Source organism: Hippocampus zosterae, chromosome 21 (assembly GCF_025434085.1).
Source record: "Hippocampus zosterae strain Florida chromosome 21, ASM2543408v3, whole genome shotgun sequence".
Lineage (NCBI taxonomy): Eukaryota > Metazoa > Chordata > Actinopteri > Syngnathiformes > Syngnathidae > Hippocampus > Hippocampus zosterae.
The window spans coordinates 8,284,134-8,305,911 of NC_067471.1; the positions used below are offsets into that span (position 1 = coordinate 8,284,134).

Genomic DNA, 21,778 nt, shown 5'->3' on the forward strand with positions numbered 1-21,778 from the left:
TTTTAATGTTACGTTTCATTCACATCGATGGACAATTTACGTTATTACAAAAAAAATTGTCATGTTTGTGAACATGTCACCCAATTTAGGGTGAAAATATCTGTCAAAGTTGTACATTCGAACCCAGAGAACTACAACGTCCTCAATGGATGGAATTTTGAGTTCCCCAACATATTGTTTAGTGGAATAACCACAAAATGCTTTATCCGGAGCGTGTGCATTTGGCTGATTCTCCTCCTTTGCAGCTGCTAGCTACCTCCCAGGCAGGCCACTTCACCCCAATGACTTGTCTCAACATCAGTCGCTGAAGGACGACTCGCTATCCGAAGCATTCGTATCGAGGTCCTCTCCGGTTTTGCCTCCCGAGTCTGGCACGGGGGCATCGGGCTTGCTACCACCAAACAGAATGTCTCACCTTAAAAGTGCGAAAACACAACAAAACTACAAGGAGGACATGTTCAATACTCACTCCAGCAAGTCCGGATCCAACCCTTCCATGCTCATTTTATTCCGGATGGCCATGACGGGAACACCCTGCCAAAAACAACATCTAAGATGGTGAGTCTGTGTCTGAGTCTGTGAGAGCCATAATACAAAATGTCACACACCACTTGCACCATCTTCAGATATCTGGCATAGCGTGGATCCTTGGCCACCGTCATGATATTCACATCCTCAGATTTAGGCGTCGTCACATCGTCTGAGGCATTGTGAGACGGCTAAAAGAGAACAGATCAGATTTAATAATCACAATAATAAACCATTGTGGGGTGGATGTTTGTACCTCAGGAGGAGGAAGCGTCACAGCTTGTGGACTGCCTGTGGGACCCTGATCAGAAGCGGCAGTTCCATTGATCTGAACACCCTGGGGATGTACGACTGCGTCGACCGTGACGTCCTCCAGTCCAGGGATGGAGGACAGCTGCTCACAGTGGGGCGATATTCCATCAAAGAGGCGTTGTGATGTGCAAAAGGTAAAGGTGAAGGAGAAGGAACCAACCTTGGCTTCCAAGATACACAGCGTGGTCTCGATCTGCTGGATGCGCAGGGATATGTTGGCAAGTTTCTGGAGAGGAAAATTCAAGTTGTGAGTCTCTGAGTGACTTTAGGTGTGAGTATAAAAGCACAAACCTCTTCACACACTGTAGAGAAGTTGTTGAGGAAGCGAACCGTGTGGACGATGAACTGATTGAGAAAAGCAACAATTCTTCTCTGTTGAATGGCAGGAACCTAGGGAGGGAAATGGAGGAAAAAAATGTGACAACCACACATAAGTGTTGAACTGTGGACTGTGGATTGGCAAAAGTTGCTTTAAGACACAACTGCATTTGACATGCATTCTATTTACATTAATTTCCTAGCTGCGCTAACAGGCTAGCTTGAGACTAACCTTCGTCAGATCAACTCCAGAGCCCACAATCGGAAGTCCGTCCTCATCCATGCCTCTTACGAGAACACAGGTCACTTATTTGAGTGCAAATATTAATTTTTTTCCTGCTTTATACGTTGAGGAAAAACCAAATATGATGTACACAATAGTGTTGACGGTTTCACGTGACTATGAATTGTAATACCGCGTGACATCGCGAGAGGACAGCAAATATCGTCTTATTTTGAAGCGATGTACTAACAAACATCCGGTAAAGTCAACGAACTGGTTTCACGCCTAAAAACGAACAAATTAATCTCCATTTCGAGCCAAATTTGGTGAGAAAAGTGTAAAATGTATTAATTGGAAAGTCTTTATGGAAATAGCTCAATCATATATTGTGTAAAGTTCATAGATGGGCATAACTCTTGTTTTGAAAAGCGGAATTTGAGCAAAGTCACTGTGAAAAAGGACGCTTGCGTCGTGATAGCGCATGCTAAACCGTAAATTAAACGACTCCTTTTATGATATATATTTTTAATCAAGTCCACTGGAGGCTTTGCAAACCATTTGAGCTTCCTGTAAAAGTATAGCGAAAATGAACCGTATGTATCTGAATAATGAACTATTGGAGATGTCAGTTTATGTTAGCTAGCTGTTTAGCCGGGCCCGTCTATTTAAAGCTTCTCGTCAGTCACTCAGGCTCGTAGTGTTGCGTCTGTATTTTCAGCAGAAACAGTAGGGATTATTTACACTGCATGTACTGTGAGCATCTTTTAAAAAACAGTCAAACAGATAGGTTAATTGCTTTATTTGGACAGTTTTATTAATATTTGGAGAACAATTGTGTTGAATTTTGTAATGTTGTATTTTTCAGAAGCCGGCCCACCCTTGTCCACCTTGCGCCAACTGGTGCCCCCTTTGCGGCTGTGCTCGGCCGCCATGTGGCAGCTGGCAAAGCAGAAAGATGTGATGAACTACCAGAAACTTCAGGAGTTTGTGTATGCTGTGACTGAGGCGGTGCCTGGGCTGATGAACAACAAGCAGAGAGTCCAGCTCATCCTGGGCCTAAGAGCGAGGGTATACAGTGCTTGCGTTTGTTTTAAAATGAAACACAAACGTCTTCATCTTAACTGGGGTAATTTGAATTTTTCACATTTTCTGTTCCTTCAGCTGATCCTAGAGCTGTGCAAAGGCACTGTCCGGGGTTCTGTGGACTCTCGGATGATCCACAGCCACTTGGAGAAATTCCCAGTAACTCCAGATGTAAGTGCAGGCACGATGTCATTAGCTTCTTATTTTAATTCATATGGATAATAAACGTGTATTCGCAGAGCGACGGCGACATGAAAGCAGCCGAGTCCACTTTTGTCTCTCTGGTTCAGAGCCTCCTGAAGGATCCGGCGGAACGAGCTTACTTCTTTAAGGTCGGGCTAACTAATCTATACCCCTTGAAATTCATCTTTTATTGTTGTTGTAAATTGTTTGTATTGTTATAGGAGGTGTTCCCTGTAGAATATGGAAGAAAGTATGATGCGGCCCTACACGTGTTACTTTGGGAGCTGCTCTCAAAATTAGAGAAGCTGCTTCCAGTACCAGACCTCAAGCAGGTATTAATTCTACTTTGTCCCGCAGTTTTGTTTTCACGTATTTTTCTGGGAAATAAACTATTGACGCGTCTCCATTCCAGACGGCAGCCTGGCTGGGCTCGGCTCCCGCCGTTTTGGATCAATGCCTCCAGTCCACACCGGAAGAGCTGGCAGAGCTCTTTGAGCACTGCAAGGCTGCCGGGCTTTTAAAAATGCAACGTGAGTACACTTTGGAATGTTGTCTTTGTTGATAAATTCTCAAGTCATCTAGGTAATCCATGACGATGATTGGGCAACTCGTCTTGGATGCGTTTTTGTTTTTTCGCAGACGGTCCCTCGTCCGCCGTGGGCAGCTGCATCATGTCCGCACTGTCCATTCCACCCTCCCAAAAAGCAAACATCGCCCAGGGTTCGTATTCTACGCACAACCCCTCCGACGTCCCCTATCCCGAGCAGTACAGCGTGGTGACGGTCTACACCGAGGTGGAGGTCCAAGACACGCCAGCTGAAGCTCAGACGGATTTCTACCAAGTGGAAGTGACGCCCGGCGAAGAAGCCGCGGGCGAGACCTTGGATGTGGCCAAAGCATTGGAGACGCTGAGCAAAACGTTTGCGCTGAGAAAGGAGACTCTTGAAAACGACTCGGCGAGCAACGGCCAATTTGCAATTCAAGATGTCTTTGGGGAGGCCGACGTTGACGTCCAGACCGACGCTGAAGCGAAGGACTCTTCCGCAGAAGACAACGCAACCATAAATGCCACGCAACTTCCTGTGTGCGAACATTCATCAATTCCACTGATGGACGCCTCCACTGGCTGGTGTGACTTAAAGGGGATAACGGGCGCGGCTGGTTTTGGGCGAGAACTACACCCCGACTCCAAAAAAAATGTCCTTTTCTCCCGCAGCGTTGGAGCTGACCGACCAGTCGCCTCGTCTGTGATCGCCATTAAGGGAAGTGACCAAGGTGATCAATGTTTTTATTGATTTATGGCGACGCTAATTTGACAAGCAGACGTTCATTTTCTATAAAACTGAAGTAATTTCTCAATGATTTCACCCGCAGGCGATTCCGATGAGATGACGTCCATCATCTTCACGTGCTCGCGGTGCCCCTTCCACCAGTCGGACGACAACAGCCCGCCGCACTTTCACATGCAGAGAGTTCGCACCGAGGACTACCGCAAGCTCTCGGGATCCCACGAGGCCCCGATTCCGTCGGAATCGGATGAAATCTACACGTCCATTAAGCTTTTTCCCAAAGGAGACGCGGCGCCGCCCGACGACCCGTCGGCGGACGACGAGGGCTCGGCGAGCCCCCGCCAGGCCGCCGGCAGGCCAAAAGCCCTGGCGTGCGAGACGTGCGGCAGGACGTTCACGCGCACGTCGGACGTGCGGCGCCACCAGCTGACCCACACGGGCGAGCGGCCCTTCCGCTGCTCGCAGTGCGATCGCACCTTCCAGCACTCCTGGGACCTGACCAAGCACCAGGGCAAGTCGCACGCCGCCGCCGTCTCCTTCGCCTGTTCCTCGTGCCGGGCGTCCTTCGCCAACCTGCGCGCGCTGACCGACCACCACAAGCGCCGGCACTCGGACGGCGGCCGCCTGCCGCGCATCTGCTCCATCTGCAGCCGCGGCTTCGCCTCGGCCGGCGAGCTGCTGGAGCACAGGAAGTCGCACGTGCTCAGGCGCTACGTCTGCCCGCAGTGCGGCGAGGGCTTCGACTCGCTGCCGGCGCGCGCGCTCCACCGGCAGGCGCATCGGACGAAGCGGCAATTCAAGTGCCCGCACTGCGAGAAGACGTACACGCGGCGCTCGGACGTCAAGCGGCACATGTCGGCGCACACGGGCGAGCGGCCTCACCAGTGCGGCCAGTGCGGCAAGCGCTTCTCGCTGCGCTTTATGCTAGTCAAGCACCTGCGCGTCCACACGGGCGAGCGGCCATTCCAGTGCTCGCACTGCGCCAAGAGGTTCACCCTGGCGTCGGTGCTGGCGCGCCACGAGCGGATGCACACGGGCGAGAAGCCCTTCCTGTGCTCCCAGTGCGGCAAGGCCTTCCTGTCGCGGGGCGAGCTCTCCAAACATCACCGCTCGCACGGCGACGAGCGACCCTTCGGCTGCTCGCTGTGCGACAAGCGCTTCAAGAGCAAGAAGACGCAGCAGGAGCACCTGGTCTCGCACACGGGCGCCCGCCCGTACCCCTGCGCCTACTGCGGCAAGGGCTTCGCCAAGCCCTCGGCGCTCACCCGACACCACCTCATGCACACGGGCGAGAGGCCCTTCCCCTGCGGCTACTGCGACAAGTCCTTCCTCACGCGCGGCGAGGCGCAGCTGCACCGCCGCGTGCACACGGGCGAGCGGCCGTACGCCTGCGACGCCTGCGACCTCGGCTTCAAGAGCTCGTCCGAGCTGGCGTGGCACAAGCGCCGCCATTCGGACGCCGCCAAGCCCGACTGCGATCGCTGTCAGAAGACCTTCTCGTCCCGGGCCAAACTCAAGAAACACATGCAGACTCACGCGGAGCACATCGCTGACTGATTGGTCTTTGTTTTTTTTTTTTTTTTTTTTTGTATCTAAATGTTATTCTCCTCTCGAGTTTCTGGTCTTCGGGTTATTTGGGCCACAAAACTGAAAATAAAATGGACTCGGAGTAGTGACAACTTCGGGAGCGAACGGTATGGTCGACTTCATTATTGTGCGTCTTCTATGTTGTTGTTTTTTTTTTGCTGCCATTTTAGGTGCTAAGCGGCAGCCGTTTTAGGAAGCGGGAGGAGGAAGCTCTTAAATCTCAAGCCCTTGGCTCAGGTGAGTCATTTCTGTGGTTATCACGCAACCCACATAAAACAGAGCTTGCGTTAATTGCAAAAATAATTGTCATTCTTCGGCAGGACCCCCGCGCCCCCAGCTACGTCAGAGCACCAGAGATGTGGTGAGTCCATCTGTTTTCATAAGCCATACTCGACAAAATGTCTGCTTAGAGTTGAATCCGGAGAACCTCATTGAGAATTCCCAATACGATCGCGTTTTGTGGTTTTTATAGAGTTGGGGGGGGGGGGGGGGATTCCCGTTCAGTGGGCCCCCCCCTACCCCTCTCCCGTCCTTTCTCGGTGAGCGCGGGAGCTTCGACACAAGGATCGCTCGCCATGCAATAAACGGGCGTAAATTGGCCATCTGTGCAGGCAGATAACGGCGCGGACGTCACGCGGGCCCTTGTCGGGATTTACGCCTCGGTCGGCGTCGCGGGTGGCGGATTAATAACGGGTCGTAAAGAAGAAAGAGGGGGGGGGGGCGTAAAATGGAGAGTCGATAAAGCCCAAGCGGAGGACGATGAGCTCGCCACCGCCTCGCCAGTTGCCCTCCGCCCGGCCGAGCCCCAGCAGGCACGCCGCCGAGCGGGACAGCGAGCAGCTAGCCGTCCGGAGGCTGCCCCCCCCACGGAGCCTTCTCACGCCGCCCCCTTATCCTCGCCGCGCCTCCGCCATCCCCGGCTACCTGCTGCCCCCCTACCAGGAGCGGGAGGACCGCCGTCGTCTCTCCTCCCCTCCCGAGATCTCCTGGGCCCCCCCCGCTCCTCCTCCTCCTCCTCCCGTGGCCACCCCCGTGGCTCCTCGCCGCCGAGCGCTGGGCGTCATGCACCTCCTCCGTTTGGGTCTTGTCGCCTTCAGCTGCCTGTTCTGGGCGGCCGGCTTGGCTCTCTTCACGCTGGGCGTGTGGGCGCAGATTTCCCTGGCCGACTTCATGCTGCTGTCGGCCAACCGCTACCCCAACGCGCCCGTCATCCTGCTGCTCACCGGCGCCGCCGTCACCGTCTGGGGCTTCCTCGGTTGTCTCGGGGCCGCGGCCAACCTCCCGTACGTGCTGAGGGCCTACGGCTTCTTCCAGCTGGCCGCGCTCGTGGCGGGCTTGGCCGGCGGACTCTGCGGTCTCTTCTACCGGGAGGACATCGCCGGAGGCTTTCGCAGCGGCCTGCAGCGGGCCGTGGCCGGATACGCGGAGGACGAAGGTCGGGCCGACGCGCTGGATAGCCTGCAGAGGGCGCTGCGCTGCTGCGGCGCGGAAGGATGGCGCGACTGGCTGACTTCGGACTGGGCCCTCCAGCGCGTGACCTTCCCGCCCAACGAGAACGGCACCCTGGGGTCCTTGCCGGACAGCTGCTGCAGGCGTCGCAAAGGCTGCAGGAACAGGCCGCTGCCCTCGGAGGACGAGGGCGGCGTGGTCGCCGCCGGCGTTCACCCTCACGGGTGCTTCCGGAAAGTCTTCAGCTTGGTCAACGACAACGTGTTCCACATCGCCGCCACCGTGCTGGGCTTGGCCTTCGCCCAAGTCGGCGGCATCGCTCTGGCGTGTCTTTTAGCTAGCCGGCTGGCGCCACGGCAACGCGTGGTGGCGAATTGATGGGGGGGGGGGGGGGGACTCATTGTTGATGTGTTGTGGTGTCGCTGAAAGCATGTGCGTGCAGTTTGACATTAGTGAAAAAGATGGCGCCACAGCTCTGCCCAAAAAGGACAGAGCTAAGTTTAGCCTGGGTTGTGATGGAGAGTCATCACCTGAAGTGCTTTTGTAGAAATCAAATTACCTGCAATTTGTGTGTGTGTGTGTGGGGGGGGGGGGGGGGTTGTCAATTACACTATTCAGTTTATGGAGCCCTGACGTTAAATGTGCAAATGTCACGAGCCTGTCTTAAGTGTCGTCTGAAAAAAAATTGGTTCATTGTTGTTGGAATTAGATATCGACTGTGCTGTCTTCCAATTCATTGTTTAAACTCCAGATGTCCTTCTGTCTGTATTTTTTTTCCATTGTGTATCTCCACCAAAATAAAGCACAGAGGAATGTCCTATGTGTCCACACTTAACGTCGATATAGGACTATTTATTCCCTTTGGTCGGAGATTGCGCTATCGATCGAACCGTGAAGGTGAAGATCGGCAACTTCCTCCCGACGGCCATTAAATTCACATAATTGCAAAACGCCACGCAGCGTCCTTGTGGTGGGAACACAAGCGCAAATCATCGTTAGCGCCGCCAGTCGACGACTATTAAACGTCTGCATCCGGGTTTTGTTTTCGGGAGCTATTGATTAGCCTACATTATGGTCTGTCGAGCGACGCTTGCGCATCACTGCGCTGGCCTTGTTTAAACCGATTGTTGACCCTCTCGCGGCACACAGGAAAGTAACATGAGGTCTCCGGGAGGGGGTGGGGGGTCGCTCTGCACCTGACGTCTGGGAAGTTTGGTGGGGGAGGGGGGAGTTCCCCATTCTGCCTTGCCCTAGTGTCAAATGCCAAGATAAAGCAGCATAGAGGAAGTAAGGAACACCGCCCCCCCCCCACCCCCTTCCCGGAAAACAAAATGCAATTGGGGACATCACCAAATATGGGCGTGTCCTCTGAATCCTCTTAATTGCTTTGTGGTTTAGGCCGCAAGGAATTTCGGAAAGCCAAGCCAGAAAGCGGTTCCACCTTTCGACTCGTATGCTTTGGAATGTGGAAAAAGACAGACAGACCCCCCCCCCCCCCCCCCCCCCGCCCTCTGTTTGTTTTAGCTTGAGGAAAATCGCGCTTTGCTGCGAATGCCGCGGCTCCGCTCCACATCGGCTGACATGTTTTTCCCCGCTTTGCACTTTGCACCGCAGGCCGCGTGAGCAACAGCGCCTGTCCCACATCGGCCGCCCCCCCGCACCACCACCACCGCCGCCGCCGCCGCAGCTGCGGGACATGTGAGCGAGCTGAGCTGCGCCCGCCGGCCAGGAGGGGATGGGGGCGGAAATTTTCAAACAAAACATGGACTTTAAATCGGAGCTGCTCAAGTCCATCTGGTACGCCTTCACCTCGCTGGATGTGGAGAAGTGCGGAAAAGTGTCCAAATCTCAGCTGAAGGTAAGAAGGCGAGTCTTTATTTCGATGGCCGCCGTCGTCGAGGGCAAAGGGCAGCAAAGTCCAACGTTTTCGTTCTATTCAAGCGTCTCTTTTTTTTTTTTTTTTTTTGTTTTGCGTCAAAGGGGAGCGATCGGAGTTATCTGAAGTCCAAATGTTTGACACCAGCGCCTTTTATGCACATCTTTGAAAAAAATAGTCACAGTATCCGACCATTTTGGTGTCTCAGGATTTGTTTTTTTTTTTTGCTAAAGTGGAAGCTCGGCTCGGTAAAAAGATTCCACGGAACTTGTGGAAAGCTGTTCTGACTTGTCGCAGTGTGTGTGGGGGGGTGGGTGGGTGTGTTTATGCCTCATGTTCAATAAAAAAAAAAATGAGGTCAACACTGTGTGTGTGTGTTGACCTACAGTTTAATTTCGAGTCACACCTTTTATGGAGATTTTTTTCCCCCGATATGATTTTTGTATGCATTTTTAAAAAATTTTTGTTTGTCCATTTTATTCTATATACTTTGGTACTTTTTGTAGTTTTTTTTAAATTACACGTGCAGCTGCCATATTTAATATACATTATATTGTTTCAGATTTTATTCACATTTTATGTTTTATTTATTTTTTTGGACCACAGTCCTTTCTTTATTCTGTTAAATATTTTTGCTTATTCATTTTTTAGATGTCGGAAGACTTTTTAAAAAAAAATTCTATGAAATCGAAGAATGTCTTATTTGTGTCATTCATTGACGATCGTAAGCCAAATTTCAAGCCTTTTTCCCGCCGGCTCCATCTGTCTGATTTTGTTTGTCACGGAGGTGCTTTCCCACAACCTGTATACGGTGCTGAACATCCCGCACGACCCCGTGGCCTTGGAGGAGCACTTCCAGGACGACGATGACGGGCCCGTGTCCAATCACGGCTACATGCCTTACCTCAATAAATACATCCTGGATAAGGTAGAGCCCCCCACCCCCGTCGGCAATCGCCACGCGAAAGGTATCGGCTTCGACGCGAGCTTGTGTTGCAGGTGAAAGAGGGCACGTTCGACAAGGAAAAGTTTGACGACCTGTGCTGGACGATGACCATGAAGAAGAACCGAAAGGGGCCCTTGCCAGAGGGGGCGCTGCTCTCCGAGAGGAACTGCTTCAGGCTCTTCTGCCTCTTCAACCTGCTCTCCGAAGACCGCTACCCGCTGGTCATGATCGCGCCGGAGGTAAGCGGAGGGGACGGAAAAGCTGGGCGGGACCTTTTCAAGTTTGCGCTTAATGAGGCTCTTCCTTCCTGTGATTTACTTGGAATTTTTTTTTTGTGGGGGGGGGGGGGCTTTCCCGTGACCCAGGATAAAAATAAACCATGTTTGTCTTGATTTCTTTTTTTTTATACATTAGCCTTTTTGATTGGATCCTTCTGTTATCACACAGACGATAATAATAATACAAATAATTATTGATCAAGGTGGAGTATCTGCTCAAGAAAATCTGCAGCGCCATGAGTCAGGAGTGGGACGGCAAGCCCCTGGAGGACCTGCTCTCCCGGAGCCCCGCGCCGCACGAGGACGGCCTGTCCGTCTGGAGCTTCCTGGAGCACATGGACGCCGGACGCCTGCTGCGCGTCACCAGCGCCGAGGCCTTCAGCCTGGCCTTGCACGAGGTCTTCCTGGAGATGTACCACAACGTCCTGAAGCGGGTTCGTGAGCCGGCCGCCGTGAAATCGCGTTTCGTGAGTGAGATTAAAACGCGCTATGGCGGCGGCAGGGCTACATGTGGAAAAAGGGCCACGTGCGGCGGAACTGGACCGAGCGCTGGTTCGTGCTCAAGCCGTCGTCCATGGCCTACTACGTGGGCGAGGACCTGAAAGACAAGCGGGGAGAGATCCAGCTGGACAAGACCTGCGTCGTCGAGGTCTGTCGCGGCGGCGGATGGCGTCCGGAGCGTTGTCCGCTTCGCTAGCATCTTTTCTTTTCTCCTCGTCGTTGCAGCCCATTCCAGACAGAGAGGGAAAGCGTTGCCTGTTCTGCGTCAAAACTCACAACAAAACCTACGAGATGAGCGCTTCGGACCAGAGACAGAAAGTGGAGTGGACGCAAGGTGGGTACGACGCGCCGTCACAACCTCAGATCAGAACGCAACGTTGGCGCTTTTGCGCGTGCAGCCGTGCAGACGGCCCTGCGTCTTCAGAGCGAGGGCAAGGCGTCGCTGCACCGCGAGCTGAAGGCCAAGAGGCGGGTGCAACGGGAGCTCAGCCAGCGGGAGCGTAGCTGCAGTGCCCGCAGCAGCTGCAGCAGCCAATCGGAGGATTCCGGCACGCTGGAGGCGGAGCCGACCGACAAGGACCGTCAGGACCTGGACATCGAGAACATCATCCAGGTCAGAGCCACGCACGTTGAAAATCCATTTCCCGAAATCCTCCATGGGAGCAGAGTGTTAATTTTGTTGGGGGGGGTACTCAAAAAAAGGCAATTGCCAACATGCGTTTTTGCTGTTGAAAACAATTCGCAACATTTTTGCTGATTTATTGACGGCTGCTGCGTACCACAACAGAAACGCGCCACTCATGTTCCGTTTTGTGGCTCGCAGCACGCACGGGAACTGGAAACCCGGCGGCGGGAGGTGGAGCAGCAGGAGAGGAGAAAGCAGAGGGAGGTGCAGATGGAGCTGGAGAGACAATTGGAGGAGGCCCAGATGGTCAGTTTGACTTTTTTTTTTTAACTCGTTGGGTTATTTCTGCTTTTTGGGAAGAATAATTGCACACTTGATGCGGTTACGCCAGATGAGGGAGAGCATGAGGGCGGAGATGCAGGAGCGGGCCAAGGAGGCCGAGCAGCAGCGTCAGAGAATCCAAGAGCTGGAGGTCACGCAGCGCAAAATGGAGGCCGCTCTCAACATGGAGATACAGGCGCGGATGGAGGAGGAGAGAGCCAGGCAGGAGCTGGAGAGGTCACTAACACACGCGCTCAGTTTTGTGCGCCTTACTGACAAATGCATTTTTTTCACCTTGGTCAAGTCTGCCTAGCAACAAGTATCTTCCGCTTGCAGGCTGCTCGAGGCCGAGGAGGAGAAGAAACGGCAGTTCCAGCTGCTCCAGGAGCAGCAGCAGCGGGTCCTGCGCAGTAGCGACGAGGACGGCGACGCCCCCGCCGTGGACCACAACGCCGACCTCCGTGCCCCCGACGCCCTTCAGTCGGCCTCCCTGGAGCTCCAGGATCTGCGGGCGTCACGGCAGAGGAGCCACCAGCACTTGGAGGTGGGGATATCCCAGTCCTGTCACACTCTTGTGCTCTAAGGCCATTCTCACTTGGAGGTTTGCATTCCAGGAAGTACAGGAGAAGCTGAGGAATGCCAGTCAACATGTCCGCCACTGGAACGTCCAATTGAACCGCCTCATGAAGCCCATCGGCCCTGGAGGTGCACGCACTCGACACGCTTTGCTCCTTTTTTAAACAATCACTTTTATGAGTTAAACACAATAAATATCAGCTAAGTAACCGCCTGATCTCATCTGTCTCTTGTAGACCGTTTGGAACGTCGCCCCACCAAACATTCGTGCCCCAAGAAGGAAGGCGCCCTTGCGAGCAACGAGTTCATCTCCAAGTTCACGATCCAAGGCACTCGCAGTAGCAACGCGCCCGCCGAGTACCGGGATACGCTGGAGGAAAGCATGGAAGCGGCACACCTGTCGGATGACTCGGAAGACGCGACGGAAACGTCCAACGGAACAATCTGACCACGTGGAAATGATCAGGGGGCCGGTATTTATAGTGACATGAGATTGTGATCTGCGATGACGTACACATTCCGAGAGGACAGAGATTTACATTCTTTTTTTTGTTTGTTTTTTGTAAAATAAAATTGATGGTTCATCAATGTGGTCTCTTGCTGCCAAGTGATTTATGACAAAACGTTCAGTACATTAAATAAAGATAAACCAAATATTTTGATTTAGTAAATGAGTTTTTACGAAATAATTTCTTGGCAGATTATTTCTCTCCCTGAATTTATAAAAAGAACTACCATTCTTGACAGAAGAATATGGTTGTACTTTCATTAGAGAAAAATAATCTAGAATCCTTTCTAAGTCTAGTTTTACAAGAAAAAAAATTCTTATGAGAAATGAGCATTTAATTTTAATTTTAACTTGCTTCAAGATGACGCATTAATGCCCTAAAAAGTATCTATGCAAGTTACGACGTAATTGTCGTGATTTTAGCGCTTTTTAAATCGTTATTTTACTGCATTTTATTTTTCGTGTCGTTAATTTGCATGTAATAACCACGCCATTCCACAGCACGGCGGTGTCGGAAAAAAGGCAACACAAAAAACACAATCACAACCCGGAAGAGAACACCGGTAAAACCAGGAAGTAAACAACGTAACTCGTGCAGATGACAGATTCAAACATGGCGGGCTCCGTAGCACTACTTGTCGGGTCAATAAGTCCTGCTATTGGCACGCCAAATGTCGTATTTTGCTGACAGTTTATTTTTTCCTCCACTCTTTTACCCTTATATTATAACTCATGTTGGCGTCACTGGTTGTAGCGTCCGTTCGCAAGCTCCGACCGCGGTTCCCCCGGCACAGGGCGCTCTCCACCATTCAGCCGGGGAATGGCTCACCTCCTTCCCTGGAGGAGACCTCCGCTGAGCAGAGATCCTGGAAGGACCCCGGGGACCGCTCCGTGCTCCTTTTCCCCGGCCAGGGCAGCCAGTTTGTGGGCATGGGTCGTGGGCTTTTGCGGTACCCCAACGTCGGAGAGATGTTCGAGGCGGCCCAGGAGATCCTCGGCTACGACCTGCTGTCATTGTGCCTGAACGGTCCCGAGGAGGAGCTGAGCAAGACGGTTCACTGCCAGCCGGCGGTGTTCGTCACTTCACTGGCGGCCGTGGAGAAGCTCAACCACCAAAACCCGAAAGTAAAGACTTCAGATTTCGGAATTATGTTACAAACTGAATTAAAACCTGAAACGTGAGCATTGTTATAGTCATGACATTTTAAAAAATCATCCCAAAAATAATCAAACGTTTGTTTTGGTTTTATTTGTGGCCATAAGACAAATGCTAGCCCCTCAGTATGTTTATTTTTCTGCCAAATACTACATTTGCGTTGACAGGCCATCGAGACGTGCGTCGCCGCCGCCGGCTTCAGCGTGGGCGAGTTCGCCGCGCTCGTCTTCTCCGGCGCCATGACCTTTGCCCAAGGTAAACCAGCCTCGGTGCCCTCGTCACCGGCATCCCAACCAACCTCTTTTTTCTTCTTCAGCTCTGTACGCCGTGAAGGTGCGCGCCGAGGCCATGCAGCGGGCGTCAGAACTGGTGCCCAGCGGGATGCTGTCGGTGACGGGCAAATCTCAGGCGCAGTACAAGCACGCCTGCCTGCTGGCCAAGGAGCACTGCCGCGGTCTGGGTGTGGAGGAGCCCGTGTGCGCCGTGGCCACCTACCTCTTCCCTGACGGCAGGGTGATCGCCGGACACCGCCAGGCTCTCGACTTCCTGCAGCAAAACGCCAGGCGGTTGCACTTCCTCAGAACCAAAATGCTGCCCGTCAGCGGCGCCTTTCACACGGAGCTCATGAGCGGTGCCGTCGAGCCCCTCAAAGATGTTCTGCGGCAGTTGGAGGTTCGGACTCAACCGCCGCTACCTATTCCATTGAGGTTGTGAGACTTGTTTGGTTGGCTCAGGCTAAAGCTCGGCGTTTATTTTGTGCAGGTGCACCGTCCTGAGATCAGCGTGTACTCCAACGTGGACGGCAAGCGCTACATGAGCGACGGCCACGTGCGACGCCAGCTGACGCAGCAGCTCACGGCGCCCGTCAAGTGGGAGCAGACGCTGCACGAGATGTTCGAGCGGGCGCGCGGCCAGCGATTCCCCCGCGTTTACGAGGTCGGGCCCGGCCGGCAGCTGGGCGCCACGCTGCAGCGATGCAACCGCAAGGCCTTTGACGGCTACGCGCACGTCCACCCGGCCGACGATGACGAACGCTGATGACGCCGTAGAAGGTGGGAATTTAAGACGAATTGTTCGCTTTTGGACCGATTTCATGGAATTGGATAAAGTCACCCGCTGTATCATTTTGGAATCACCGAACTAAAGTGAGTTTTTTTTTATTTTTTTAATAAAAAAATAAAGAGACTGTTGAATTTGCAGTCAAGTGATTTTATTTGGTTAAAAACAGAAAGTCCAGCTCCCTTCATGTTAGAAAAGACAGTCCAGCGTCCCAATACTTTTGAACGAAACTTTTTAAAAAAAATGCGACATGCCAATATATGTCAAAATATAGATAGAAGGTAAAAGCTGATAGGAACAGTGCAAAAACATTTTTTTTGGTGCTTTTGTCACATTAATGTCAAATATAAAGCAAAGTTAAATGGCAAAAACCCAAAAGTAGCGCAAATATCCCACATTTTGTGGCCAAAAGTCCTGCTTAAGGCCTGTTCTGCCAACCCAGAAGCAAAAGAGCCGCCGTCAGAAGCGCTCCTCCGGTGAGGTCGCTGCAACTTCCCGGTTTAAAAGTGGACACCTGGGAAAAAAAATTGGAAAAAAAAAACAAAACAAATTTAGATGTCACAAGCCAACACAACAGCAATGAATTGGAACTGGAGATTACCCAGAATGCCCCGCTCTCAATCCTGAACCCCCATAATAGACGGCGCACTTCTCGATGCACACGTGGGTTCTGGGTTCGATTCCGGTCCAGCTGGTCCCCGATGGCGGCCAGCTGGTGGCCCACCGACCGCGCGGACCGGCTCACGCTCCTGCCGTACAACAACACAATTGTGTGGAAAGAAATGTGATATGGTGAAAAAATGACGGTTAAAGTGCTTCGGAAACATGTTTAGTCAAAATGAATAATAATAATAGCCCCCCCCCCCCCAAAAAAAAAAAGGTTGACTGAATGACTTTTGTCCCACTGTCCATGTTGTGTTTAAAAACCTGAAGGTGCCATCTAACAGGTAGCCCGTGATGTCATCGCCAGGTCCCGCCTGGGGGCTCGATGAGACGACGACCGCGTTGGCGGGGCGTTTGGGCGCTCGTATTTGCTCCACCATGTTGTTCGCTGCAGAGACACCAAATATGCCGAGTATAGTCGTGTGCGTGCGTGCGTGGCGAGTGTGTGCGTAACGTTCTCAAACAGGCTGTGTCAACACCAAGGCTGGCGGCGGCGTTGTTATCGCCCCGTCCTGACCAAACAGGCTCGTCGAGAAAGGTGACATCATGCGTTGGCGCAACAATTGTAGGTCACGTACTCCATACCAGTTCACGCTGTCTGATTTTTAAGGTTTAATCAATACATATTTTGATTAAACCTTTTAAAAAGAGTAAATAGAAATAATTTGCCATACATGCACCTGCTCCCCAAGCACTTCCTGTCTGTTGATGCAAATTTTCCCATTTCCATAACTCAACTGCTGCTTAGGCCGTACTGTACAAACCATCCAAATATGTTATTTTTAATCATCAAAATAGGTTATTTTTACTCAAATCGCCGCTATTATAACTCAAAGTCATCTGGTGTCAGAAGGAAAAAAAACTACGGCATGTAAATGAGTTGAACAGCGCCTATTGTCACAACAAAGAGATGAAGTCATTGTCCATGCGCAAAGGTCATCTTCAAGATCATACACACTTTTCGCGCCTTATGGATAATACGTTGATTTTATACTAAATTTGCCCCTTTTTGGCAATTAAAAGTGAGCACACAACCCCAAGCATAAAACGGAAAAAAAAAGTAAGCATACCTTGTCTGTAGATTAAAATAGACGCCGCCCTGTAAGAAACACAACAACATTATGATTAGAAATGTGTATCAAACACAATGTTTTTGCTTGTATTCTTTTCCGTGAACCTACAGCAGCGTCCTTTAATCTCGTTGCTGTCTGGTAACTGCCACAGACCTCGCTTGGCCACGCCTTTACCGGCTCATGCGGAAGGAGGTAAATATACGACTTGTTTTTGAAGCACAGTACAGGTACTCACACATATCATTTTACAATGTTTAATTGCATTTCAGTTTAAAATGCACTATAAGCGGCCCAAACAATAAAATGAAGGTACAGAGGCACAATTTTATGCACCATAAATGTAAACTTAAAACAAGATATAATTTTAGATTTTTTTTCATTATGTCTTCAAGTGTCATTTTACAGCGAGGCTCATACATTTTGGGGGTGCTCAATCCACCCCCCCCCCTCTAAAACACTACCCTCTAGTGGAGGTTCAGAGGTAGTGTTTTAGTTGCGATGTCACGGCACCATTTTATTTTCAATATTTATTCAGTAAAATAAATGAAAACAGTCAACAACATTTTTGGTAGTAATTTTAGTATGTTACTACCTAACAGTTTGACTTTCAAAACGATTTCTTTCTTTTTTTTTGTCCCTTTGAGGAAGCATTCTGTTGCTAGGTAGATTATGTCTTCCGGAAGCCCCACTATTCGACGCTTATTTAGTAAAAACTAAGTAACAAGACGCATTACTGTGGGGTGAATACAATTCGTATTCTAATTTCGAATAATATAATTTAAATGTAAAAAAATAATGTACATGTTCTTGGAAATTAGAAAGACCGGAAGTCCCACTACTTTCGCTTTCTAATTTTCACGGAAAAATAAAAATAACAGTATTTACATCCTCAAAATGCGTTTGATTTACATTTTAATTTGGAAATTATCTTTAGTGTTTGTGCATTATTTTTGGAGAGTTTTTGTTTGAAGTAGAGGTTTATACTTCGGCCGGCAGATGGACTGAAGTAGTCATTGGACCTTGGTTGCTAGGTTATCCTGGTAAAAACATCCTACCCTCAGGCCACGCTCGCTTCTCTTGAAGCCGCTTGGATTCAGATAACATAAATATTCCGACCATATTAAAAAAAAGGTTCCACCTGGCTTTTATTATGAAGAGCAATTCATGTCGTCACTCCCTCCGATAGCGTCACTCGTACCAATAAATAGCTTCTTCTGGCTCTAACTTGCGATCATTATGGAGTCGCTTTTCTTTCTATAACTGGAGCTTCCGGGTGACCGAGACCTGAGCCGATGTCAGAACGGTGAAGCTGCACCAGGGACGTGCAGGAGCGAGGGCGGTGTCCCGGAAGGAGGATGCAAATCTGAGAGAGCACCACTGATGCTTGGCTCTTTGCTCACGTTGATCGACTGGTGAGACAAGCTTGAGTATCACATGAATTATTTATTTTGTCATTTTTAGCTGTTTCCTCCCTTTTTCTTTCAGTGGGAGGGAACATGGCCGGAAAGGTGAAGTGGGTAACGGATATTGAAAAGTCAGTGCTCATTAACAACTTTGAGAAGAGGGACTGGATTCAAGTGACGGAAAATGACGACTGGAATTTTTACTGGTAACTCACAATAATAATTCTCATCATTTATTATTGTGCTTCAGCTTGAACAGTACTGCGTTTCGAAAACTAATTTAGCTGCATGAATGGTGCTGTGGTTTCAACTTCTGTAGTTTGCAGCATTAAACAAAGAACATGATGTTAGCTATAATACAAGAAATAAAGACAACGCATATAATATACAATACAATGCAAATAATCCCAGATACACATTTATCTTTGTTAAATGCATATGTCTCAACAAATCGCAACAGCTCTCATTAATATTGACCCTTGTTTTGCAACATGTTTCGAACCCCACAGGATGAGTATCCAGACCATCCGCAATGTGTTTAGCGTGGACACGGGCTACCGTCTGACTGACGAGCAGATGGTCAACCACTTTCCCAACCACTACGAGCTGACACGGAAGGACTTGATGATCAAAAACATCAAGCGCTACCGCAAGGAGCTGGAAAAGGAAAGCAGCATGCTGGCCGAGAAGGATGACAACGGGAAATACATCCATCTCGGTAAAATAAACGTGCGCAGGAAGCGTCCAACATCATTCAGAAGCTGTTATTCACTCCTTTTTTTTTTCCTTTAGATTTTGTCCCAGTGACATTCATGCTCCCGGCGGATTATAATCTCTTTGTGGAGGAGTTCCGCAAGAATCCGTCCAGTACGTGGATCATGAAGCCGTGCGGGAAGGCGCAGGGCAAAGGCATATTCCTCATCAACAAACTGTCCCAGATCAAAAAGTGGTCGCGGGACAGTCGCACCTCCACGTACGTTACAATGTAACAATGTTAATGTTTTACACAATTCTAAATTCCTTTTGATGCAGGTTCATGGCACCCTCTAGTGGCAAGGAGGCCTACGTCATCTCCTTATACATCGACAATCCCCTTCTGATCGGTGGGAGAAAGTTTGACCTGCGTCTGTACGTGCTGGTCACCACGTATCGGCCACTCAAATGCTACATGTAAGACTCCATCCGCCCTATTCACATTATTTGCAAGAATGCTCTTTATCTTGTGACTCCTTTTTGTCATGTTTATTGTCAGGTACAAGCTCGGTTTCTGTAGGTTCTGCACGGTGAAGTATACGCCAAGTACAAGCGAGCTGGATAACATGTTTGTGCATCTCACCAACGTGGCCATCCAGAAACATGGCGTAAGGCTTGGGATATATTGGACATCATTTGACATCATTAATAATCGTGTCGTACAATGTTGTCCATCCACCCAGGACGACTACAACCACGTGCACGGCGGGAAGTGGACTGTGGCTAACCTGCGTTTGTACCTGGAGAGCACAAGAGGAGAGGAGGTGACCAGTCGCCTCTTTGACCAGATCCACTGGATTGTGGTGCAGTCCTTAAAGGCTGTGGCTGTGAGTGTGTGTGTCTGAAAGTGGAACTTGTTTTTTGAAACTAAGTCTTCACATTCATGTGTTTTGCACACAATTCTCTTTTCCAGCCTGTGATGAACAATGACAAGCATTGTTTTGAGTGTTATGGGTATGACATCATCATTGATGACAAGCTCAAGCCGTGGCTCATTGAGGTAGGTGGGTCATTCAAGCAAAAAAAAATAATTTTTTTTTCATTTTTGCAGAGAGGAAAAGAAGCAATGAAAAATAAATACCGTCAAAATCGTTAACCATAAAAAATAAAAATAAAATTGAAAAAAAATGGGACCAAGCTGACACGTCTCTTTTAAGTCCGCCTCGTTTGTGAGGACTGATGCTAATGAATTAGCAAGCTCAGCGTAGCAAATTTATTTTTACGGGCGCTTTTGCGTTTAGCTTCTTTGCACAACTTTATGTATTTAAACTGTAAAGTTCACACTAAACGTCATTACCTTCGATAGCTCAGTTGGTAGAGCGGAGGACTGTAGTGGCTCACGCTGAAATCCTTAGGTCGCTGGTTCAAATCCGGCTCGAAGGATTTTTTTATTATTTGTTTTTAAATATTCACAATCATCTTACCATGTCCAATTACCGTATATAAATAAAAAACGTGAATAAAAATGGCATTTCTTCATAAACAGTTGAAAAAAAACTGAAAAAAAATCAGAAAGACATGGAACATGCTGCAAAAAGCACCATCTTTATGACTGACTTTATCACCAAAGCTACAATAATACTTTGTTTTTCCAAAGCATACAGTGCAGAGGCCAGAGATGCCGCCCATTCTTGTACAGTCACATGACATTCTTTTAAATGCCCCAAAGGGAGAGCTTTGTTTGAACAGTGAACACATATGTGCTCATGGTGGAAACCGCTTTAGTGCACTCAAACCACTCGAGGTTAACTGGTATTTGTGTACTCTCGTACACTTGAGATATGCAAACGCAAATATGTCTACAGGTCAACGCATCGCCCTCACTGACATCCAGCACGGCCAATGACCGCATCCTCAAGTACAACCTCATCAACGACACCCTGAACATTGTCACGCCCAATGGTGAGATGCCGGACAGCCGCTGGAACCGAAGTCCGCCGAGAGACGCCCTGGGGAACTATGAACTTCTGTGAGTCCTCGAAATCCCTCGTTGCTGCAGTGGAACCAGAGTTGACGTAGGCCCCGTTTCCACCAGAGGGCGCCAACGACCTATATAGACTAATATGACTTTCAACTGCATCGCGAGGCTTAATACGCAACCTTCGATAGCTCAGTTGGTAGAGCGGAGGACTGTAGAGGAGCTAACAGAAATCCTTAGGTCGCTGGTTCAAATCCGGCTCGAAGGAGTTTTTTTTTTAATGTGTCAAGTCCACTCAACCTGTTGCATAGTTGTGCTTCATACCATTGAACGTGGCCATCAAAAAATTTCATGGTTTCAATCAAAATGATTTCTTAGAGCCAGATTTGAAGCAACAATACTTGTTATCATCACTATAGTTAGGCCTCTACAACTGAGTTATCGAAGGTCACTCATTCAACGATGTCCTGTGTGTAGGTACGACGAAGAGCAGGCACAGAGCGACGCCGACTTGCGGACCCGCTCGGGTCAATCGCTTGGGTCAAAGGGCACCAAGGCTAGCGGTGCCATCCGCACCGCTGCGGCTACCTGGAAGTGATGGACTTTTTTTTTAAACATCATTGCTCATCCTGGACTGAAAAAAAATGCATTTTTCATTTGTTTTTAAGTTGGATTGTGCCTCATTTGCCGACTACTATCTTGTGGAATGTCATTTTGTTTGCCCACGGAGAATGCACCTGCTTTATAAAATTATTCAACATGCTTTTTTCGTCCTTCAGAGTGATTTACAAAAACAGCAGATATTCCGTCGTTTAGACGATATGTAAAACGATGAAAAAAGGCTTGTTTAGCCAGTTGGGTGCGGTTATTTGCTTCATTACTCAATAGCTAGTGTATTTATATCGTCATAAAATAATGTTAAGGTTAAAAAGTGTCTATATTGACACTTCAATGATTCAATAGAAACTTATTGAGGACCTGCAAGTCTTTCAGGGCGGATGTGACGCCATAACAGACCTGTCTCTTGATAGCCTGAGTCTTTCAGAGTAAAGCTTCGGCAAAGCCACTGCTCTGTTATACACTGGTAAAACGAAATGCATTTTTCATTTGTTTTTAAGTTGGATTGTGCCTCATTTGCCGACTACTATCT

At 49.5% G+C, this 21,778-nt stretch overlaps 6 protein-coding genes and 2 non-coding genes across 10 annotated transcripts; 7 read left to right on the plus strand and 1 right to left on the minus strand.

Annotated features, from left to right (window-relative positions):
• Positions 1-18: 18 nt before the first annotated feature.
• On the minus strand, positions 19-1,599 carry washc3 (WASH complex subunit 3). Its single transcript, XM_052055301.1, has 7 exons — positions 1,391-1,599; positions 1,132-1,230; positions 1,001-1,066; positions 785-922; positions 609-719; positions 470-534; positions 19-391 (listed from the first exon to the last, which is right to left on the minus strand). The coding sequence occupies exons 1-7, from the start codon at positions 1,439-1,441 to the stop codon at positions 298-300; spliced, it is 624 nt and encodes a 207-aa protein (XP_051911261.1). The 5' UTR covers positions 1,442-1,599; the 3' UTR covers positions 19-297.
• A 26-nt stretch (positions 1,600-1,625) lies between these two features.
• LOC127593681 (zinc finger protein 799-like) lies at positions 1,626-5,674 on the plus strand. Of its 2 annotated transcripts, XM_052055271.1 has the most exons (9): positions 1,626-1,974; positions 2,247-2,449; positions 2,543-2,635; positions 2,704-2,796; positions 2,869-2,979; positions 3,060-3,177; positions 3,287-3,776; positions 3,864-3,922; positions 4,022-5,674. In XM_052055271.1, the coding sequence occupies exons 1-9, from the start codon at positions 1,968-1,970 to the stop codon at positions 5,491-5,493; spliced, it is 2,646 nt and encodes an 881-aa protein (XP_051911231.1). In that variant the 5' UTR covers positions 1,626-1,967; the 3' UTR covers positions 5,494-5,674. The 2 variants fall into 2 exon arrangements, with proteins under 2 accessions (XP_051911231.1, XP_051911230.1); XM_052055270.1 differs by having other exon boundaries at positions 1,626-2,449.
• Positions 5,675-6,028: 354 nt separating this feature from the next.
• LOC127593697 (tetraspanin-7-like) lies at positions 6,029-7,350 on the plus strand. Its single transcript, XM_052055294.1, has one exon. It carries the CDS (start codon positions 6,283-6,285, stop codon positions 7,348-7,350), a length of 1,068 nt encoding a protein of 355 aa, XP_051911254.1. The 5' UTR covers positions 6,029-6,282.
• Positions 7,351-8,352: 1,002 nt separating this feature from the next.
• def6c (DEF6 guanine nucleotide exchange factor c) lies at positions 8,353-12,683 on the plus strand. Its single transcript, XM_052055279.1, has 12 exons — positions 8,353-8,830; positions 9,636-9,776; positions 9,848-10,033; positions 10,276-10,506; positions 10,575-10,721; positions 10,799-10,907; positions 10,972-11,186; positions 11,397-11,504; positions 11,590-11,756; positions 11,856-12,063; positions 12,134-12,224; positions 12,332-12,683. The coding sequence occupies exons 1-12, from the start codon at positions 8,708-8,710 to the stop codon at positions 12,541-12,543; spliced, it is 1,938 nt and encodes a 645-aa protein (XP_051911239.1). The 5' UTR covers positions 8,353-8,707; the 3' UTR covers positions 12,544-12,683.
• Positions 12,684-13,169: 486 nt separating this feature from the next.
• Positions 13,170-14,925, plus strand: mcat (malonyl CoA:ACP acyltransferase (mitochondrial)). The gene is made up of 4 exons (XM_052056058.1): positions 13,170-13,728; positions 13,927-14,014; positions 14,076-14,431; positions 14,522-14,925. The coding sequence occupies exons 1-4, from the start codon at positions 13,336-13,338 to the stop codon at positions 14,795-14,797; spliced, it is 1,113 nt and encodes a 370-aa protein (XP_051912018.1). The 5' UTR covers positions 13,170-13,335; the 3' UTR covers positions 14,798-14,925.
• Positions 14,926-17,706: 2,781 nt separating this feature from the next.
• Positions 17,707-21,391, plus strand: ttll1 (tubulin tyrosine ligase-like family, member 1). Of its 2 annotated transcripts, none has more exons than XM_052056066.1 (10): positions 17,707-17,966; positions 18,016-18,163; positions 18,467-18,675; positions 18,750-18,930; positions 18,990-19,127; positions 19,210-19,318; positions 19,394-19,537; positions 19,624-19,710; positions 20,516-20,679; positions 21,106-21,391. In XM_052056066.1, the coding sequence occupies exons 2-10, from the start codon at positions 18,051-18,053 to the stop codon at positions 21,224-21,226; spliced, it is 1,266 nt and encodes a 421-aa protein (XP_051912026.1). In that variant the 5' UTR covers positions 17,707-17,966; positions 18,016-18,050; the 3' UTR covers positions 21,227-21,391. The 2 variants fall into 2 exon arrangements, with proteins under 2 accessions (XP_051912026.1, XP_051912025.1); XM_052056065.1 differs by having other exon boundaries at positions 17,708-17,966; positions 18,040-18,163.
• Positions 20,007-20,093, plus strand: trnay-gua (transfer RNA tyrosine (anticodon GUA)). The gene is given in 2 exon segments: positions 20,007-20,043; positions 20,058-20,093. It is a non-coding gene; the product is annotated as a tRNA-Tyr (tRNA).
• trnay-gua (transfer RNA tyrosine (anticodon GUA)) lies at positions 20,810-20,896 on the plus strand. The gene is given in 2 exon segments: positions 20,810-20,846; positions 20,861-20,896. It is a non-coding gene; the product is annotated as a tRNA-Tyr (tRNA).
• Positions 21,392-21,778: the final 387 nt, after the last annotated feature.

Coding starts and splice junctions, on each gene's coding strand:
- mcat (XM_052056058.1), top strand. CDS start 13,336: ATGTTGGCGTCACTGGTTGTAGCGTCCGTTCGCAAGCTCCGACCGCGG. Junction 13,729..13,926: donor TCAACCACCAAAACCCGAAA/GTAAAGACTTCA, acceptor TTGCGTTGACAG/GCCATCGAGACGTGCGTCGC. Junction 14,015..14,075: donor CGCCATGACCTTTGCCCAAG/GTAAACCAGCCT, acceptor TTTCTTCTTCAG/CTCTGTACGCCGTGAAGGTG.
- LOC127593681 (XM_052055270.1), top strand. CDS start 2,231: ATGTTGTATTTTTCAGAAGCCGGCCCACCCTTGTCCACCTTGCGCCAA. Junction 2,450..2,542: donor TCCTGGGCCTAAGAGCGAGG/GTATACAGTGCT, acceptor CTGTTCCTTCAG/CTGATCCTAGAGCTGTGCAA. Junction 3,777..3,863: donor ATGGACGCCTCCACTGGCTG/GTGTGACTTAAA, acceptor TTTCTCCCGCAG/CGTTGGAGCTGACCGACCAG.
- def6c (XM_052055279.1), top strand. CDS start 8,708: ATGGGGGCGGAAATTTTCAAACAAAACATGGACTTTAAATCGGAGCTG. Junction 10,908..10,971: donor GAAAGTGGAGTGGACGCAAG/GTGGGTACGACG, acceptor TTGCGCGTGCAG/CCGTGCAGACGGCCCTGCGT. Junction 11,187..11,396: donor ACATCGAGAACATCATCCAG/GTCAGAGCCACG, acceptor TGTGGCTCGCAG/CACGCACGGGAACTGGAAAC.
- LOC127593697 (XM_052055294.1), top strand. CDS start 6,283: ATGAGCTCGCCACCGCCTCGCCAGTTGCCCTCCGCCCGGCCGAGCCCC.
- washc3 (XM_052055301.1), bottom strand. CDS start 1,441: ATGGATGAGGACGGACTTCCGATTGTGGGCTCTGGAGTTGATCTGACG. Junction 1,067..1,131: donor TCTCTACAGTGTGTGAAGAG/GTTTGTGCTTTT, acceptor TTTCCTCTCCAG/AAACTTGCCAACATATCCCT. Junction 720..784: donor TGACGCTTCCTCCTCCTGAG/GTACAAACATCC, acceptor GTTCTCTTTTAG/CCGTCTCACAATGCCTCAGA.
- ttll1 (XM_052056066.1), top strand. CDS start 18,051: ATGGCCGGAAAGGTGAAGTGGGTAACGGATATTGAAAAGTCAGTGCTC. Junction 18,164..18,466: donor GACGACTGGAATTTTTACTG/GTAACTCACAAT, acceptor CGAACCCCACAG/GATGAGTATCCAGACCATCC. Junction 19,538..19,623: donor AGTCCTTAAAGGCTGTGGCT/GTGAGTGTGTGT, acceptor TCTCTTTTCCAG/CCTGTGATGAACAATGACAA.